This window comes from Chenopodium album, chromosome 22 (assembly GCF_948465745.1).
Source record: "Chenopodium album chromosome 22, dcCheAlbu1.1, whole genome shotgun sequence".
Taxonomy (NCBI): domain Eukaryota; kingdom Viridiplantae; phylum Streptophyta; class Magnoliopsida; order Caryophyllales; family Amaranthaceae; genus Chenopodium; species Chenopodium album.
Window position 1 is genome coordinate 1,434,356 of NC_137855.1, and position 21,079 is coordinate 1,455,434.

At 36.5% G+C, this 21,079-nt stretch overlaps 2 protein-coding genes across 2 annotated transcripts; one reads left to right on the top strand and one right to left on the bottom strand.

The window, feature by feature from the left end:
- Positions 1-1,887: 1,887 nt before the first annotated feature.
- On the top strand, positions 1,888-17,842 carry LOC145603667 (uncharacterized). The gene is made up of 8 exons (XM_081659616.1): positions 1,888-2,309; positions 4,143-4,862; positions 5,826-5,921; positions 6,011-6,094; positions 14,638-14,872; positions 14,970-15,130; positions 16,943-17,221; positions 17,327-17,842. Exons 1-8 carry the CDS (start codon positions 1,986-1,988, stop codon positions 17,381-17,383), a joined length of 1,956 nt encoding a protein of 651 aa, XP_081515742.1. The 5' UTR covers positions 1,888-1,985; the 3' UTR covers positions 17,384-17,842.
- Positions 17,843-18,101: 259 nt separating this feature from the next.
- LOC145603668 (uncharacterized) lies at positions 18,102-21,079 on the bottom strand. The gene is made up of 3 exons (XM_081659617.1): positions 20,940-21,079; positions 19,307-20,134; positions 18,102-18,601 (listed from the first exon to the last, which is right to left on the bottom strand). Exons 1-3 carry the CDS (start codon positions 20,957-20,959, stop codon positions 18,289-18,291), a joined length of 1,161 nt encoding a protein of 386 aa, XP_081515743.1. The 5' UTR covers positions 20,960-21,079; the 3' UTR covers positions 18,102-18,288.

A 21,079-nucleotide genomic window follows, 5' to 3' on the forward strand; every position in this document is an offset into this window, starting at 1 on the left:
AGATTTTTTTTATCCCGAATTTATCCTAAATTATTTGATTTTATTTTGTTTGAAGTAGTGAGCTATCGGCTAAAGTGCTTCAAAACATGGAGCTCTACATCAATAGATTTCAAAAACTCCGTATCATATTTTCAAGTCATGGGGGATCATATTCTTTATTATAAAGCATACTTAACTCAAGGGTGGTTGGTTGGTGGTGCACCTGAGCAACCTAGGGCCTTCTCTGCTCCTAGGGAATATGGTAAGACCTTCTATGGCATCGCAACAACAAATGCAGCAATGAAGTTGCATACTTCTTGCTTGTTCAGTTTCATAATCGATTGTAGTCGCATTAAGGTTTCACGTCACAAGTTCCCCTTTGCTACACGACCCTATTAATAAATAATTGAGGACGTTGAGACTGTTCCAAAAAAGAATTTCTTGGCAACTATTGTGTACCAATATTTTCCTAAATTTCCTAGACTACGACCTCCATACATGTGCGGATGTGCCTGTTACAATTGATCAAAATCCATTAACTCACTCCTAGTTCCCATTAACGTCGGGAGCAATAAAGAGCGATGTTGCCTTCATAGGTCGTGTTTGCATTATCTCATATTTCAAAGCTATAAGTATGTGATGTCCCACATCTTACATGAATGAAAATATAAGCAATATGATTAAAATAAAATATTCCTTTGTAATGAAATTAGTGCTCAAAGAGTCCGTTCAGTTTCTTGAGCAAGATCTCAAGTTGCCAATATTTTCAATGTTTTTGAGATTACTACTTCACTTAATGGTCTATGTTGGCAGTTTTTACCCTCATTTCTTGAAAAAATCTAAACACAACGTAATAATAGATTAAGTCGGGTTTTAATTCAAGATTTCAAGCCTAAACCATGAAACTCAAATTATGGAGATTGGATTCCTCAAATTAAGTTTAAACTTTAAACCTTTTTTATTTGTTTGCTTTGAAATTTAGAAGTTTGATGTGTCCAGAATCAGATCACACACTTTAAAATCAGATCATTAATGATCGACTCTATCGAAATTTCGAAAACCATTGCTCCCATGGTCCAACTCTGTCAATAGATTTCCGTTGACAGTCTCAAGACTGAATAAAGAAAGGAGGGTTACGTTAAACACTTAGGCCAAGGTAAAACTTTGTCACATCTCATAATATAAGAGTCAAAGACTCAAAGTGATTGCTCCCATGGTCCCATGTTTTTTCACTAACAAACTCATACAATGATACAAGTAGGGGTGCTAATTGAGTTGAGCAGCTCGCGAGCAACTCGTACTCGACTCGGTCAACGCTCGGTCAAAACTCGACTCGAGTTGGCTCGACTCGAATTCGACTCGACTCGATATGTTAACGAGCACGAGTTGAGCAAGCTCTAACTCGACTCGATAAGCTCGTGAGCAACTCGATAATATAATATTAATATAGAATTTGCAAACAACAAGTTACTATCTTTAAACAAATTTGACACTTATTAAGCCTTAATTTATATCATAAAAAAAGAAAGAGTAAATTTTTAATAAAATCTATATATAATAAGGAAAACAATATTAATTGAACAAAAAATAAATAAAGGCATATAATAATAGAAGGACCAAAATTTTAACGAGCAGAATGTGAGCTGCTCGACTCGACTCGAAACTTTAACGAGCACGAGTCGAGCAGGTTTTATTTGCTCGAAACTTTAGCGAGCACGAGTTGAGCACATGTAAAAAGTTTTTGAGTTGAGTCGAGCACCCCTCAGCTCGTGATCGACTCGCTCGATAAGCACCCCTAGATACAAGTATGAATTTTCAATAGGAAAATAGATTAGACTAGTAAAAGTGTAAAACCACCCAAAAAAACCTAAAATATTTTTTTTTTTTTTTTTTAAAAAAAAACAAAACAAAACCCAAAAAGCAAGAAGAAACACACCTTTTTCTTTCTCTCTCTCCTCCCACAATTTCTCTCGTCCTCCGTGACACCCCCGCCGCCGGCGGAGGCAATGCCGACATCAGCGACGATCAACCGCCCGGAAGACCTAATTCGCCGACTTTCATCGCCGGAAAATCAGACAAAATTCAAAGCACTTCGAGAATTGAAGAATCAGATCATCGGAAATCGCACCAAGAAGCTAACCTACATCAAATCCGGCGTCGTAGTACCTGCTGTAGTCAATTCTCTCTCTTCCAGTGATTTTTCTGTCATCGTTCAAGCTTCGGCTGTTATCGGAAGCTTCGCTTGTGGTGTTGATGCTGGTGTTAAGGCTGTGCTCGATGCCGGCGCTTTCTCTCTCCTCTTAGGTCTTGTTTCTCATTCCGACGCTAAGGTAATTTGATTTTTGGTGGATTATGTGATTGAATTGTGCGCGCGCTTGTGTTTGTGAATTGGAATTGTTGGAAATTTTGAATTTTAGGTCAAATTGTGATTTGATGAAATGGTGAATTGTGAAAATTGAGGTGGGTTTTAGGTGGTTGTAGTTGTATGAGGAGAATGTTAATTGATTAGGTGATGTTGGTGTTGAAATTATTGATAATTTTGATGATAGGATAGGCTATTGTTTTGATTAATTTTGTATTTGAATGTTTAATAGTCGGAGTTTGGGTTGAATTGAAGCTTGGTAATAGAATGTGGTGTAATTTGTAGTAAAAGAGTTATACTTTTCGAATTTTCTGCCGGAATTCAGTTTAATGGAAGGTTGTATTGTGAGAATTGAGCTACTGGGATCATGTGAAAATTGATGTGTGACAAACTGATGTAATACGGTTGTATAAGGTTTGATTTGATTGTTTGATTTATTAGAAAGTTGAGGGGAACTGAAACACGGCGTTGTGTTCAGTATTACTTACCTAGTTGAGTTAGGGTTGTTGATTTTAGTTCAACCTTGAATTGAAGGATGGCTGACATGTAAAATAAATTTGGTTTTGAGGTTTATTAGATAGAACTATGCGTGTGTTAATTCTGGAGTTCAGAATTCTAGAATTGTAGCTCTTATTTAATTTGTTGAATGGGCTCTTTCTGAAAATTTAACTGGGTTTTGAGGTTAATTGGGTGTATGAGGGGAATTTTGAAATAGAGTTGATTTATGAGGTGGTTGTAAGGAATTATGAATTTTTCAGAATTTGTGTCAGTCACAGGGGATTTCTAGAGTAACTGAGTAAATGCTTAAAAGTTCTGTATTTAATTTAATTGATGGAGTGTTTAGAGTTTGTGAGCTTGTTCTATTGTGTCAAATAGGGGAGCAGTTTGAAGAAAAATAGCTAATCTAAGATGATCTGAACCATTTTATGTATAAAAGGCTGTGATGCTAGTGAAGGGGAGAATTGTGTCTATTAGTGATAGGTATAAGCTGCTTATATTGGGTATATCCATGTCACTGTTCTTATGCTGACCAATAAAAACAAACTAAAGGATTTCATATGGATGTTATCTAGCAAATATTATGGTTTTTATCTATTTGCTAAAACTAAGATGTTCAATCTGTGTGAAATGGTGCTCTTGCAGTCCCAATTAATGTGCATTGTACTAGCGAAAGCGGTTTCCCACCCAAAGATCATTTCTGAGTCTCATCTGGATGCAACTTTGCAATAGTGTGTTGGCTTATAAATAATGAAGGTAGGTTTTGTTTGTATAGTTTGTTAGAACCCACCTAAGTGTGATGCAATTTGAAGCCTTCAGTTGTTAACAAAGATGTACATACGTTGTGATTGATTTCTGTGAGCTTTTCAAATATACCTTTAGCAGTTTAGGCCCTTTACAGTGATGCAACAAAAACCAATATTAGATCTATTAATGTCTAGTCCTGCCACTGCTTGGACTGTATTTTTACTCTGGGGTAGCAAGGTGACATTTGATGATTAAACCTAGAATTTAAGTTGGTTTACTGGTATAAAATATGCATATATTTGTCGATTATATTACGTAACTGTGGTCACTGAACACGAAGTGTTTAAAGAAGAATCAACCTCATATACCAAGTCTTGTGAAGGTTTTTTATCAATTGGTTTGCCTTGTGTACCTTAAGTTATCGATGCATATACAGGAGCAAATAGTTATTTCACTTCACATGCGGTTGCTTTTATGTCTGCATTTATCTGTCTTTTGCAGTATAATCAAGAAATATCTTTTTTCTTAAAGATTTTGAAACCTTAATGCTATGCAGGTTGTGGATGCTGCTGCTAGATCACTAAAAATAATATACCAGTCAAAGTTGGCCCCCAAGTATGATTTTCTTTCAAAGGAAAACATGTGCTTCCTTATCTCGCTATTGGATAGTGAGAGTGAGAATCTTACAGGACTTGGTGCTACTATTATTACGCACTCTTGTCAGATTATAGCAGAGCAGAAAGTGTTGTATGAGGCTGGCATCTTAAAGAAGCTTTTAGACCTTCTGCAAGGTTCCCTTAGCCAGAGAGATGCTAGTTTGGAGGCTCTAGCTGCTGTTAGTAGGAACAATCCTGATGTTTGTTCAGATTTTGCTGAAGCCAATGATGGAAGAGCTTTTAGGCTTGTATGTGAACTGGCAAAGGATAAGTATCCCCGGACAAGGCTTCTGGCCTCCATGTGCTTGATTGCTTTGTGGAACACTTCACCATGTCATCTACAAGATGTTGGGCTCAGATCAAAGCTGATACATATACTGATTGAGCTTCTTGATGATCCTAGTCAAGTTGGTGATGAAGCTCCATTTGCTTTGTCCAGTTTGATTGCTGGAAAAGAGGACCTGCAAAAATTAGCTTTTGAAGCAGATGTTATTGGCAAAATGAGCAAGCACCTAAAGAAAGACCCATTACCAGCTAAACGTTTACAAGGGATATTCTTGGCTCTTGCTGATGTTTGCTCAAAGTTGGAAGTCTGCAGGGCAAATCTTTTATCACTTGAGGTTTGTATCATATATTAGTTTTTCCTTGTTTGAAACATAGTTGTGATGATGTGTATTTATATGGATCAACCGACCAGTTATTTTTTATGTATTAATTTATTTGATATTGTATCTTTTTCCAATTCATGTCACTATTGTTTGAGAGGGTTTGGTCACCTTTCTTAGAGCGTGGTGTGTGACAATAGATAATACTACCTTTGTTTCGATCTGATCATAACATTTACTATGTGCACAAATTTTAAGAAAATTGGTAAGAGTGGGGGGGGGGGGGGATATAAACTGATAAAGTAATAAAGAGTGAATGGAAAAGTGAATATAATGCAGGTAAGAGGGGTGATGTATTAAAGGAAGATTCTAAAATATGAAATAAAGTGATAGTGTTAAGAACTTTTAGAAACAAACCAAAAAAGGAAAGTGTTAAAATCATTTGGAAACAGAGGTAGAGTGCAACGAGCAGCAATGTATATGCATTGTTTTTAATATTATGTGTGCCTCTTGTTTGTGAGTGTGACCTTGTACATTGTTTTTTATATATTAGTAGAATAAGCTGAGATTAGGAATTTCATATGTATATGCATTCCTCAATCATTGATTTCCTACTTAACGTGTGTATATATATATATATATATATATATATATATATATATATATATGTAATCTTTTTGTTGTGTGACTAGAAGAGCAGCAATTACTGCTATTTAGGGTGGCATATCTACAAAATGATTCATCAAGTAGGACTTTCATGAATTAATGAGAAAAATTGCAGGGGATATCACCAAAAGTTTATACTTCATAGTGAAACAATGAAATTAATTGGTTAAAGAATTTATTTGTACTGTCATTGAGGCATGCCAAAATCTATAGCAGAATAGTCAAATAGTAATGTCGGAGTACTTAAACATGTTAAAGTAAAAACGCAGTTAATAAACTGATGATGCATAATCTTTTACCTTGTTGATATAGGTACTCAAGTTAGTAGCTGAGGCATTAAATCATGACTGCTCTGAAGTACGTATTGCAGCTTGCATGTGTTTGCGAAGTGTTTCTCGCTCAGTCAAGGTTTGGACTTTTGATATCTGTAAGAAAGATTGTATTGTGTTTGTATATTTGCCATCTTTAGTACATTATCTCATATTGCATTATTTCAGAATTTGAGTGCAGGTATGTTCATGAATGATCTAATCGTGATTCCGTTGATAAAGCTTCTAAATGATGCTTCGACTGCTGTCCAGGTACTTCTCTATCCTATTTGCAATGTTTTATGTAATATGTTAAATATGCAGTAGAGTTCAACGTCCAAACAATGTAACTTAACAACTTTCTTGTCTATGACTCTAACATTGGTGTTGATTATGAAGTAATCTTTAATTACCCTTTTGGCCCCTTGACATTGTGGTAGCTGTTCCAGCTAGATGTATGGCTTGTTATAGATACTCTTGAGTTTAGATTACATGTGGTAGCTTGAGAAATGGGAATGGGATAGGAGTGAATAAGATATAGTCGATCATGTTTAAATATCTGATAGTAAATTTATTTATTCACACAATTTTTTAGTGTGATACCTTCTCGTTAGAGACTGTGATTTCTAATGTGAAAATTTGTGTTTTTTAATTTTTCCATTTTTCTTTTAATTTTTCTTTCTAACTTTGTATTAGGGTTTAGGGCGACGCATGCGCCTGTTGTCTGATTGCCATTTTACAGTAGAGGCTTAACGTGTCGACTAGGCCGCCTTAAAATACAATTCCTATTTCCTACGAATGGGTTGCAAATGACATAAACTGGACAGTGTATTATAAGTGGCAGATTGACTTTAAAACACCTATATTTTTCTAGTTGAGGGTAGATATGCACCCTTTGATGCTAAAAAATGCTAAGTATGGGATTTGGCAACGCTCAGCGCCTTAGTGTGGGGGTGTTGGATGGTGATGCTGCTGCCCATGACCCTTGGGGCCAAGGCACATCTCCTTACTCTTAAAAAAACCTATTTTCTGCAATTGAGGGTAGTGTATTGGCTTGTCTTATGTTAAAACTAGAGAATGCAAGGCCTAGGAAGGGAAATCAATACAAGCCAAGGCATCGCAAGGCCAAGACAAGGCATCTTAAGCCATGATGACGAAGGGTGAACTTGGCATTAGCCATTAGGTGGATGGATCCAAGTGTCATTATAATGTTTGAACCATATATGTTGACTATTGGGTCATACAAAGTCCTCTAGTGGCCAAGTTAATGAAGGAAGGCATCAGTTGTAAATCGCTAATTTGGCAATTTGAAGGTAAACACACAATTTCAACCACTTCCTAGGGTGTTTGGAGTCCATTTAATGCACCTCGACTTATTTTCATTTTAGGATTAGAAAAGTAGAAAAGTGTCGAAATTTGAACGCTATAATACACGAAATCAAACAAGTATCAAAGATTTTGGTACCATGTGTCAAAAACTCTGGGAATGGTAGGGCATGTAACTCTGAGGTCATATAATGTTGTTTGGAACAATATATGATCACTAGGCAATCGCATAAAGGCGAAGGAAGCCTATACACAACAACTATATTAAATGTTCAATGGAAGTGGATGGTTCCAACCACTAAAATAGCCTCCCAACGGGTTTCTTTTTAGGGTCCAAATAGTTTAATATTGTGGAAAACTTAAGGCTATAATCTCAACAATTTTGAAGGTTTTAGGTTCGGTGTTAATGTTTTCTTGACTTAAGTGGATGCATCACGGGGTCTTATATTATAATAATATTCACTGGTTTCATAAAGGCTTGGGGCGCTCTTGAGTTAACTAAGAAAGATGTGTACGTGAGCGGCTAATTTGAGTGTTTAAAGGCAAAGCGGATGGTTCCAACCATCCATATGGCCTCCCATGGTGTTGTGGGGTCCATATAAGCACTTCGACTTATTTCTAAACCTGCTCCAAAGTAGTATTTAATTCTTCAAAACTAAAGGCTAGTACACAATATTGTACCTATTTTAGAGGTTTTGAACCCGATGTAGAAAACTCTCAGGGTTTAAGGTAGAGTGGTTGAATTCGGTGGTATTTACTCTTTCCTCATTTATTTAATTTGGTGGTGGCTGTTGCAGGGGCTGCTTTTGTGGTGGAGGCTGTAGACTTGTAGTGGTGATGGTAATGGTGACAGTGACGGGAAAGGTAGGAGGGTTTGGTTAGTAGCAGGGGTAGTAGGTAACGGCAATATGGTCTTTTAGCTTTCTTTTAAACTTTTCCCTGATATTTGTGCCTATATGAAGTAAATCATGTATAAAATACAGAGGAAGTATAATATTATTTGGAACTATATATGATCACTATTGGGTCACATAAAAGCTTGTGGTGGCCTTTAGTTAATTAAGGGACGCGTACGTTAATGACCATATTGATTGTTTAAATGCAACGTGGATAGTTCCAACCTATTTTACATTGACACGAGTACGGGTATCCGATATTGGTACGGATCCGAGTGTCCGATACGTCTTTTAAAAATTTAGGACACGGGGACACCGGCTTAACTTTGGACTTGGGTACAAATACGGCAATAAATTTTTTAAGGTCAAAACCGGATAATTAGTTCAATAAAATTAAACATATTCATGAAACTTGATTACATAAATTGATAAACACATAACAAAAGAAGTCTTAGAATAAAAACTTAATATCCTAAACAATACAGACTACATAACAAAAGACCAAATAAACTGAACAATATATCAAAAGATGTTCATCAATTCTTCACTTCCGATAGTTTTAAACTTCCAAAATTCCTTCAGTAGCTCAAGGATGACTAAAAAAACACTTCTTCTCAAAGGTCATTAGATGATATAGCTTCAAATGCTGGTTCATTGAGGAAAAGGTCAGCAACTTCTAACAAGCTATCTCCATCAATATTATCTCCCCCTTTAAAAACATGCAAACAACAAAAGTTAAAATAAATAAAAGGAGACATTGTTATTTACAAGTTGGACATGAAAATAATAAATAAATATTTGTTACCAACTTACCAATATCCCAATATTTGTTTGGTCCCTTAGTGTAATCCTTTTGCTTTCTAGAGAGCAATCATAAGTTGTTGTGAATATAGGCAAGAATTTCCAAGCGTAGAGTATTAAGCTTGTTTCTTTTGATAGTTTGGATGCCCCCATATGTGCTCCAATACCTCTCACAACAAGAAGAAGAAGCGGGTTGTGATAGCAGCTTGAACGCAAGGCTTTGCAACATTGGAGCACCTGAGCCATAATTTGATCACCATGACATGGGATCTTCATGTGCCCTTGCTGTTCATTAAAGAACCCTAAACCCCCAGAAAAAGCTCCATATTCAAGAAAGACTTTCGAGCATCATCGGCATTTGGGAAAAGCCTTTGTAAACACGCGTTTCTATTTCTTGAAACCTCTTCATCTTCATTAGGAGGTACTCTAATTTTACTTGGTTGGCAGGTTATTGATCATCTAATGAAGAAAACTATTCACTGAAACTTAAGCTTCAAGCTTGGAAAAGATGTGGCACTTTTATTCTTTCAGCAAAAAATCCCAAATGCTATGTTTTCACTTTAACATGTTTGGAATGACAATCCATTCTTGAGTGTAGTATTTAGGAACTAAAGAATGTGCCAAGCAATGTAAAGGGGTATTGCTTTTGTTCCACCTACTCGCAATGACTTTTTTGAATAGCATCATAAAATGGAGACTGCCCTGTGAGAAAATCAGCATCTTCATGATTGAAAATAACTTTTTTCACTTGTTCGATCACCGTATCCCACATGTCATACACCAAGTGTAAGACACATGAGTTTGTATCAACGGCCCTCAAGAAGTTCATCATAGGTAGTGTAAATTCAAGAAAATAATCAAGTCTATCCCACCATCCATCACTCACCAACAAATCCTTAACCTCCCTCGCCTTTAGTTCAACAGAATCCTTCCCATTGACTCTAAATTTCTTCCAGTCGGCATCCATCACAGTTTTTTCAAGAGCATCCTTTACTTTCTTAGCCTAGTTGCCATCACTATCTTAGACTTAAACCTAGTTTCAGCAACCTTTAAGAGTCTTAAATCAGAATAACATTCAAAAATTGTTTTGGACAAACCATGATTTTGAATAAAATAATTAATTTCATCGACTTGCTTCACTAAATCTGAAATCCATAGGCACTCTTTGTAATGGTCGGCTTTCTCACTAGGCTCACATATAGATTTCAAAACCAAGTTTAAGCAATGAACATCACAAGGGGTCCAAAAAATTTTAGGATATTTTTGTCAATTGCACGACCAGCAGCTTTATAATTGGCAGCATTATCAGTTACAATCTGAACAACATTAGATTCTCCTACATCTTCAATTATTTCAGAGAACAAACCTGCCAGATATTCAGCGTCTTTCGTAAGGATTTCGCTTGCATCAAAAGCTTTAAAAAACATAGGGCCAGCAGCTGAGGCAACCATTATGTTTATCAAAGGCTTTGATGTTTGATCTTGCCAACCGTCTGAGCAAATTGAAACTCCTTTCTTCACCCAACTGTCTCGAATTGGTTGGAGTAATTTGTCAACTAAGCTTTCAATTGAAATAGTAAAGTTGTTCGGAGTCTTTCATAAGTAGGAGGAACAAACCCATGCAAGTTTCCATTGGCTAGCCTTTGACAAAATTCTCTGAAGTAAGGATTTCTTACAAAGTTGAAAGAGAGCATACGGTATAAAACATCGTAGCACATTCTTTGTCAGCTTCTTCCCTTTCTAACACATTGAAGGATAACTCCAATGCACCTTTTCTTTTCTTTAAATGAGCTAAATCCGAACACCTTCAGGAACAGAGATAGAAATGTAATCCTGCTTTTGTTTGACGCTTAAATTACGAGACCTTTTAATCTGTTCAGCTTCATCATTTTTCCTCTTAATTTCGCGATATATGTCGTCTGCGATTCTGCAAGGTGTTTCACCTTGGTTGGGAATTTTAAGCAAATTCCCTTTCACTTTAGAGTAAGAACCACTGACTTCTTTGTTGCAATACTTGCATCTCCACTTCCTGGTACCACCTCCACCAGTACACAATTGCAAAACTTCGACATGACTCCACAATGGTGTATCGTCAAACCCTTGATTCTTAGTTGGTTGAGGCATGAAATATGATGATTAAGGATGAATTAGATGGTTCCGGGCACTATTAACGACTCCCAAGCCATTTAGGAACCCTTGGAAGTACTTGGATGCATAATCTTGCTGGGTGAAAAAATGATATACGGAAGCAAAATATGAAGGCTATAATACACGAAATCGGAGTGATTTAGGAGGTGTTGTCGAAATTTCACGGAACATTACGGGATGCATCCCGGCCTCCCGAGGTCATATTCGGAACATTACGGGATGCATCTTGACCCATATATGACCATTATCCGGCTACGTACAGGGGAAAGCTTATAGACTATACAAGAGGTGTGTACGAAAACGAGTAAATTGACCGTTTTAAGGCAAATTAGGTGGTTTCACCCATCCAATTGGACTCCCGGAGTTTATTAGGGACCATGGTGAATATCTCGACAATTTTTATTTCCAGGTGAAAAAGGTAAAAAAAATTACAAAATTAAAGGCTATTATCCACGTATTTTGAGGAATTTTTTATGTTACGGGGCCCGGTGACGAAAAGTGTTGAGACCGTAGGGGATACATCTTAGGGTCATCTAATGACGTTTGGAACCATATATGAGCATTATATGTTTTCAAAATGTCCGTTGTAGGGAGTTCACGAAATCAGTGCAAGTTTCGAACGGATAAATTGACCGTTTTAAGGAAAATTGGATGGTTCCACCCACCCAATTGGACTCCCGGAAGGTATTAGAGACCATAGTAAACATCTCGGCTATTTTTATTTCCGGACGAAAAAAGGTCAAAAAAATTCCAAAATTGAAGGCTATAATCCACGCTTTTTGAGGTTTTTTTGAGGTTACGGGGCTCGGAGGCGAAAAGTCTCGAGACCTCAGGGGATACATTTTAGGGTCATATAATGCTGTTTGGAACCATATATGACCATTATATGTTGTCTTAAATGTCCGTGGTAGGCTTGAGTTCACGAAATCGGTGCAAGTTTCGAATGGGTAAATTGATTGTTTAAAGGCATATTGGATGTTTGCACCCACACAAATAGACTTCCGGGGAGTATTAAGGTCCATGGTAAGCATCTCGGCAATTTTTATTTCCGGGTCAAAATAAGTGAAAAATTGTCCAAAATTGAAGGCTATAATACATGATTTCGGATCAATTTTTGACATTTTTTTAAAAAATGAACTGAATGTGTTGGATGACTCTTGGGGTCATATAAGGAGGTTTGATATCATAAGACACCGATAAAGATGTCCATAAAGTACCAAGAATGAGTTTTGTCTCTATTTTGAAATTCATGAAATATAGTGATGTCATGTTAGTGTAATAATGTGATGTGACTTGACTATAGTGATGTCATGTTAGTGTAATAATGTGATGTGACTTGACTATAGTAATGTCATACATTTATAATGATGTTAAGTATATTGAAGTGATGTGACTTTACTATAATGATGTCATATATTTATAATGATGTCATATAACTATAATGATGTCACATTATGAAAATAAATTTTAATAATGTGATGTCATAATATGACATGATTTTACAATAATGATGTCATAAAAGTATAATTATGCTACATAAGTGATATAATATGGGTAAAATAGTGATGTGATGTGATGTAATGTAACCTAACCATAATAATGATGTGATTTGACAATAGTAATGGAAATGAACACATTACAAACATGAATAGTGATTATTCACTGTTAGTATTCACATGCGTGTTGATTGATATGAATAGTGACTATGCATTGTTACTATTCACATGTGTGTTGATTGACAATAGTAATGGTGAATAGTGACTATTCATTGTTACTATTCACATGTGTGTTGATTGACAATAGTAATGGAGAATAGTGACTATTCATTGTTACTATTCACATGTGTGTTGATTTGTAATGTATCATATCTCTTATATCATGTAAACAATCACCAACAACTCAAATTGTCCCCAATCACCCTGTTTTGGGGTCAATCACCATATTCTTGGTGTCGGTCCCGAACCTCGAAAAAAGCACAATAAGTGAAATATAGGATGTAAAAAGTGTTAAAAACCCATCCCTCTCTAATTTCCAACCTTTTCCCCATCTTCTGCACTATTTCAGCAAATTTTCATATTTTTCCAATTACCGTCTTTTTTCCTGTATTTTCCCTTTTTGGGGCTCACAAAAATATTTTCTGAAAAAATAAAAGTGTCAAAATGTAGATTAATACCCATTCTTTGGATTCCACCAAAAATACGGGGTGTTATGGAAACTAGAAAATAAAACCCTTCATCTTCTTTAATGGCTGCTTTCAGTCTTTTATCGTTTTTCCCTCCATGCTCTCTCTGGAACCTTCCCTTCTTCAATGGCTCCTGTGACTCCATCTTCTTCCCTGCTTCTACACAAGATAGTCGTACCCGAGAGCCAATCGGAGTATTCGGAACGGATTTCATACCCGGGTCCGTGTCGGGTCGTACCGACCTGTGTATGAGGCCAAAAATGGAGTGTCCGAGTAACATAGGTTCTAACCATTAAAAACAGCCTCTCGACATGTTGTGGGTTCCATTGGAAGTTCCTCAACTTGTGTCTACTATACTAAATAATTGTCCAAAACCTTAAGCTATTATATACTCAAAATTTGATCATTTTCGGAAATTTTGGGACAGGGTGTTGAAAACTACCGAAATTTTAATGGATGCTTCTCAGGGTCATATTACATTGTTTCGAAGTATATTTGACCAGCAGTTGGTCACAGAAAAACATGTAGTGGCCTTGAGTAATTGAGGGAGGCGTGTGCATAAAAAACTGGATTGACACTTCGAAGGCTAAGTGGATGGTTTCAACCACGCAAATGGTCTCCCGGAGTTTTGGGGTCCATGAGAAAAGCACCATGACTTGTTTCCTTTTCTGGTCCCAATAGTTAAAAGTTGTTCAAAACCTAATTCTATACATAAAATTTGACCTATTTTGGAGGTTTCATGACCTGGTGTCGAAAACTCTTGGGGTTTAAGTGGATGCATCCTAATGTGATATAATAATGTTTGCAACCATATATAACCACTAGTCGGTCGTATAAAGTCCCGTGTTTGCCTTGAGTTAATAAAGGAACACACAAGTTATATGGTTAATTTGGTAGTTACCCAAGGTGTTGTTGGGTCTATGGGAAGCACCTTTTCCTAGTCTTGAAAAGTAGCTAATTTTGGAAGAATTTTTCAAAAATGAAGTGAGTTGGTAGGGTTTCTTCCGGGGTCATGTAAGTTGATTTTGAACCATGATAAACCTACTACAACATCAATAAATAACGTGGGAATACATACAATCTTCTTAGATGTTTAGGCAGTATCTCTTTGCTTAAGGTTTGAGAAATTAAATAAAGTGGGTGTGGTATGACTATGTTTGTATCTCAACACATGCTGTTTCCAGCCTATTGCTAACACTCAAAATCATTTTTTTGACTTTTTAAATAAAGTGGAAGCTGTTAATGCCTACTTGCATATGAAGTATGTTTATTTGTCTTTTTAATGGGGTCTAATATGAATCTGATTGTGCCTTCTGTTTTTGACAAAAGTCAGACTAAATTATCAGGGGTGTTTTATTTTAATTTGTTGCTTATGGATGAACTTTGGGTGGACGCCATGGTGGAGTCTTCCTTATTAATAGTTATGTTTACATGACTCAATCTATTATTTTCTCTATTGTTTAGATTGCAGCACTCAGTGCTTTATGTAATGTAGTGGTGGAATTCACAACGCGTAAATCCATCTTTCTTCAACATGGAGGTGTCAAACAACTTGTTCATCTGTCAACATCAATGGATTCTACTGTCAGGTTAAATGCCGTACGGGCTCTGAAAAATCTGATTTTCCTGGCCGAAAAACAGTTTAAAGGGGATATATTTTTGGAGCTGTCACCTGCCACATTGTGGAGTCTCATATGTGGTAATAATTGCTGTTAACTAGTTATTGAAGAAAATTTTCACATAAGATAATAGTTAAATCTACATATTATGATTCACCACATTATATGTGCATTCAGATCATGAGTCGTCTGTCCAAGAGCAAGCCATCTGTTTTGTTCGCAATCTTGTTGACGGATGTGTTGACTCTATTGAGTATATATTCACTGAAGAAGCTATCATATTACATGCCATTGTAAGACTACTGAGGAACACATCCAATCCTGAAGTCTGCATTCAGGTTAGATATCTTGCAAGCTGTAAGGATATCGACAAAATGTGGTTTATGTTCCTTGCTTGTTCTTGATATGTTATTTACTTATTAGGCTGATGGATGAATCACCTTTTAAAATGCTATCCTTCATAAGAAAAATAGTACTCCCTCCGTCCCACAATATATTGTGTCCATTTCTCATTATTTATGGGAATTTAAGGAGAATGGAGGGAGTAGCAAGATTCCTTAAACTGCATCAAATGAAGTAGTTTTCTGGTACATATTTCTTTGTATACTATTGATTATTAAATAGTGGGACTTTTTATTTATTTTTTCTTTTTTTTTTTTTTATTTATTTTTATAAAAGTGTGGTATTTTTCAGAGGTTAGGTCAATTATGAGGGTAAGTTTGTCCAAAATAGTGTGATGTATTAGGAATGATTCCAAATAGGTGCACCCTGCGAAGCTTGGACTCGGCCAAACACCCAGCCGTATCGGTGTCGACACGACGCGACCCGGGTGCGGACACGAAATCTGGGTCGGACCCTTGCGTGAAAAAGTGGACTCTTCAATTGTGAACCCTAGATCTAAAATAGGAGGACAGATTCACCAAACCAAGAGCCTAAACCTTAAGGTTTTTGATCGAAAGTGAAAAACGAGCAGTTTGACACCAAGAAGTTGCTGGATTTCTTTGCCGGCGACGGAAAACTGGTTCTTTGAGTCTCGAGTTCTCGACCATTCAACTTCAACTGCAATTTCTGTTTTCTTTTATTTTTTTTTTAAACGTGGGTGGGGTAGGCAGTCTTGAAAATTGAAATAGTGAATGTGGGGGTGGGTGGAAAACTCACGTGATTTACAATCTTATTTACTGTTTCTTTCTTTTCTTTTTTACAGTACTACTATTATATTTTTTTTAAAAGCTGAACAATAAGTACTACTCTAAACTTCTACTTTGACCTATTTTTACTTACCTTCAACTCTAATATTTTTTAAATTGCCGTTTCCCTGAGTCCAAATTTAAAATATGGACTCTTTTAAAACGTGTCTGCGGATCCTTAATTTTATAATATTCCGAGTCTGACACTTGGACCCATACCCGAGTCCGACACCCGTACCCGAGTCCGAGCTTCCTAGGGTGCACCATTTTGGGACACCTGCAAAGAGAAAGTACTATATTATGGGTTGAGGGAGTAACGTCCGCTTTTTCCGCCCACAACCCAAGAAGTTGTCTTAAGAGTCTTCTTTTTGGAAGGGTACTGATAGAAGGAAGCGGAAGAACTTTTGAAATTGCTATGGACCATAGCGTAATTCAGTTAATGACTACATTACTACAGTATATTATCTCAGAAATTATGTATCAGTTTCACTGTTCTTTCTTGAATGACAGTAATTGTTACAAATTGTGTTGATTAGAGTAAAAGAAAGTGGGCAGTTTACCAATTGGCATGAATGTAGATGATTACTGCACTCACTGAAAGGGCTTTGTATTCCAAGTTTGGAGCTTGGGTAAATTGTACTGCATGAATTCACTTTAGCTTGCTTGCAGTTTTTTGTTCACCCGCTTATATACTTTGGCAAGAATGGTTCATCCTTTCATTTTCTGATACATAGATGTTGCTTGTGTATGAGTCCTTTCCCTGTAGTTGCTGCTCATGGTAGAACTTGCTGAATATTTACTAGCAATTTGTGAAAAGGATCAAATTCTAAGTTCATATAGTATCATTGTGGTCTGACAGAGCCTTTGTTAATTTTGGCACTGATATACTTTTCCTCAGACTATCTCCTTCAACCGGTTTTATTTTTTTAGCTATTAATGTCATAAATTGCTTTCTCCTGCTAGGGAATGTATGTACTTGCCAATGTGGCAACTGGAAATGAATTCCACAAAGAAGCAGTACTGCAGCAACTCCTCCCACCAGCTGGTAGCGATGATCCATCCGTTTTGATCAAGCTTTTGCAGAGCAATGACAATAGATTACGCACAGCGACTGTTTGGACTGTTGTAAATCTAACTCTTCCCAGCAGCCCTGGTGCTTATGGTCGGCTTGTCAAGCTACGTAATGCTGGTGTATATACTTCGATAAAAAACATGGCAAATGATTCCTGCCTTGATGTCAAGGTGAATTATATATAACACAACTTCAAGCATCTGGGCCAAGTTACATTTTCTATTATTTTTATGTGAACTTATGTTCTTTATGTTTCCCCCCTTCTTTTTTTGCAGCTTCGTGTCAAAACTGCATTGCTGCAATCTAAGCCGTTTTGTGACAACTCTACCTAGCCTTTCTTTGGCTACGAAGAGGCCCTGGTGTAAGAGCTCAAGAGTTTGCACATTCATTAGTAACAGTCTGTAGCCCTATGTCCAGTAATTTGGGAGAACAGACGATACATCCATCCTCAGACCTCGAAATTTGCTGAATCTCAGCACAGAGAATGCAATGTATCTGAAAAACAAAAGGGATGGGGCGGTTCATAGTTGAGAAGTAGCAAAGGCATTGCAGCATTCTAGGTTAAAGCTCCTAGAATTTCAGTACTGCTTTGAATAGGGTCTATTATAGAAAATTGTTGTAGATTAGACATTGTTTTGCTTAGATTCTTGAGATTAATCTCAGCTGTATTTTGAGCCATGTGAGACAGATTGTTCTAAGATTACAGGCCATGTAAATGAGGTTTTTGCCATTGTAATTTATAATAATTGTAATGGTTGTACTTGCAATAAGAGGATTTATATTTTTTTGCCCGCAAGTTGCTTTATTAATCTGTATCATCCGATTTGAATCAATTCATTCAATGAGGATTTACATGAGAAAAATTGTAATTATGATAGATCAAATCTTAATTTTTAAAACATGTAAAACTGTGAGCATTGAAGCCTTAACTTGGGGATATTATCAGGCTGTCTTTTCTTAAATTAGTGTGGAAGATTATGACCTGGTACAAAGCTGGTAATGAGAGTGAGGAAGTTTAACAAAAACTGACATGAAGTTAAGACTGAAATGTGCTTCAATAGTTTTCACAAAAATTAGATTCACAAATACATGCTCTGATAATACAAAGTTAATCTGAAATATTACACATATAAAGCATCTAAAAGTGCCCCTAAATTATTCTGGATTCTGGAAGATGTCATAAAATGGAAAAGAAAAAAAAAAAAAAAAGAAAAGCCATGACTAACTGACTGTAAAATCACCGTCCCTTCGAGAGTGCCTCGTTCAGGTCTTCCTGTGATGAGGGGAAGAGCTCAATGTAGCGACTTCCAAGGGACTTCCTGTCCTTTTCCATTGCAGCCTCTGAATCTTCAGCACTAGCAAACTCCACAAAAGCCTCGCCGGTTGCCCTCCCATCAGACATAGATGTAATATGGATTGAATCTTCTGACAATACAAATCCGTTGAAAAATTCTATTATGTCCTCCTTTGTGGCTGAAAAAGGCAATCCCCTCAATTTTAAGACTCCAGTATGTTTCACTGGCTCATTTAGGTCATCTTGAGAATTTGCCCTGCTTGTTAAAGAAACAAGTGAAGATTTTGATCAACCTATGAACTACATTGTATTGAGTAAACCCTCAAACAATAATGGGTTTATTACACAGAAGCTTACAGCAAACACAAATATCCAAAATTCAAATCAAACCAGATGACATGTGAAGTCACTAATTCGGTTATACTCCCTCCATATTTTATGTACCTATTTGTTGCGGACTGTTATTTCTAAGAGAGTTAAGTAGGTGTAAGAAAAAGGTGAATAAATTAAGAGAAAATAAAAAAATGGTGGGTGTAGAGTGAGACAGAAAGTGTAAATATTGTAACGGGTACATCATAAAAAAAAAAATAATAATAATAAAAAATAAAAATAAAAATAAAAAACCCTTCAAAATTATGGGTACATCTTTAAGAAAGAGAGGAAGTACATACTTTTCCATCAAAAAACAACTTTAAATGGGATTCTTAGAATCTTGGGGACATGTCCATTTCCAAAAGGATGATAGCCAAAGTGAATAAAATTAGCAATTTGCAAAAAAAAAAAAAAAAAAAAAAAAAAAAAAAAACCCTTCAAAGCGGTCTGGAAGGCTGCCGTTAAATTGTAATTAGAGATTTCATTAACACAAATCATATAGGATGATGGGCATAGGTTGGTTAAAAAGAAACACATAGATCATGCATGCAAACTGAAGTTGAGGGGGAAGAAAAGATAATATATATACCTTCCTTTAGCAATTGCGTCATCCATCTCTTCCCGAAGTGCAGGAAATAGCTCAACATATCGACTGCCAAGAGTCATTTTGTCTTTAACCATTGCAGCCCTAGAATCCTCAGGACCAGGAAACTCCACAAAAGCTTCCCCAGATGGCCTACCAGCAGAATTGTACGTGATATGAATAGCATCATCTGCAAGAACATAATCTTTAAAGAAGTTCTTGATATCCTCCCTTCTAGCTGAAAAAGGCAAACCTCTCAATCGCAATATTCCTGTGTGTTCCAACTGTTCCTTTCCTTCATCATATGACTTTGCTCTAGAACCACGACGTGGAGAAACACCACTAGCCTCTGAAACTTCATTTGAAATAGCTTTATAATATTCATGCCTCTTACCTCGGAAAACCTCTACATATCTCCGGCCAATATTCTGTCTATTTCTCTGGAGGGCAAAATCCACCTGCATAGGATAGCCCAGAACACAATATGCTTCCCCAGAAAAGCGACCCCCTTTATGAACAAATAGGATATCAACAAGGTCCAGACCACGAAGAAATTCTTGAACATCTGCCTCAGTACAGTCAAAGGGCAGACCACGGAGTCGGACAACAGGGAATGGGGGAAGTTGGCTGACGTATCCAGCATATGGAGGAGGGTTATACATAATACTTGAGCCAGGTGAAGCTCCATAGGGGGTTGAGGCCCCATAGCCAGGTGAAGCCCCATAACCAGGTGAAGCCCCATAGCCAGGTGATGCACCGTAATATGAAGATCCTTGCTCCATCAACCGTTGTCTCTTTGGACCCATTTCTCGACCATCAGCATAATCTCCATATCTAATCATTATTTAAACCCATGTATAAGCAACGGAGAAAGAAACAAGACATACATTCAAATTTCGCCATGACTTCAGTAAGCTACCAAAGTAGCTCCAGTTCAGATTACAGGGATCTAGCTATCAACTCATTACCAGCCAACGTTACCTATAATATAACTACACAAGGACATTTCCATCTTCACTGAGGACATATAAATCACCTACAACAATCAAATCTTTTTCCTCAACTATAGAAGTCACAGTCGCGCTTACATATCTAAATTGAAGTAAGCTACTACTTCAGAAACGAAGTATTTTTTACAGATTCCCCAAAATATATCGCACAAATTTATACCGTGAAATCGCATTTCTCACAAAAACAGCTAATTGTTACCTCTCATTTCAATCTCAATAAATTGCAATTTCAATTATAAGCACATAACAGTGCTAAAACCCTAGATCATAATCAATCAAATTACACCAAAATAAAACCAAATGGTAGCTTCTTTCCCATATTTCAGCTTCAAAAATACCCAAAAAAGAACCATAATAACAATAAATCAACCCTAATTTTATCAATCAAGTTCCCAAGCTTTTCTTTTTATCATATATCAATTGCATCGATGTAACATCATTCAGATACCCAACTTTAAACAGCAAGAAAAATCTTACGAAATACTCAAATTTTAAGTTACAAAACACTAAGAACATAATCAAATGTAAAATAAGCAAAAATCAATGCAAGATTATCAAAAAAATTAAAAATCATATAGTATTAAAATCAAATATTTCGCAGAAAAATAAATCAAATTAAATAGACTTACCCTCCTCTGTTATAAAACATCGTAATTAGATTTCTGGGAATTTGTCGTCTGAAACCCTTGAATTTTCTCTCTTTATTCTCTAACAGTTTCTCTCTCCTGTGTATTTCTTGCTGATTTCTAGGGTGTTTTCCAGGAGCTCG

What these genes read in the sequence shown, in the direction of transcription:
- LOC145603667 (XM_081659616.1), top strand. Translation starts at nt 1,986, where the DNA reads ATGCCGACATCAGCGACGATCAACCGCCCGGAAGACCTAATTCGCCGA. An exon ending in CAAATCTTTTATCACTTGAG is followed by an intron (nt 4,863 to 5,825) that starts GTTTGTATCATA and finishes TTGTTGATATAG; the next exon opens with GTACTCAAGTTAGTAGCTGA. An exon ending in GTGTTTCTCGCTCAGTCAAG is followed by an intron (nt 5,922 to 6,010) that starts GTTTGGACTTTT and finishes GCATTATTTCAG; the next exon opens with AATTTGAGTGCAGGTATGTT.
- LOC145603668 (XM_081659617.1), bottom strand. Translation starts at nt 20,959, where the DNA reads ATGTTTTATAACAGAGGAGG. An exon ending in ATGTTTTATAACAGAGGAGG is followed by an intron (nt 20,135 to 20,939) that starts GTAAGTCTATTT and finishes AATAATGATTAG; the next exon opens with ATATGGAGATTATGCTGATG. An exon ending in GACGCAATTGCTAAAGGAAG is followed by an intron (nt 18,602 to 19,306) that starts GTATATATATTA and finishes TTTAACAAGCAG; the next exon opens with GGCAAATTCTCAAGATGACC.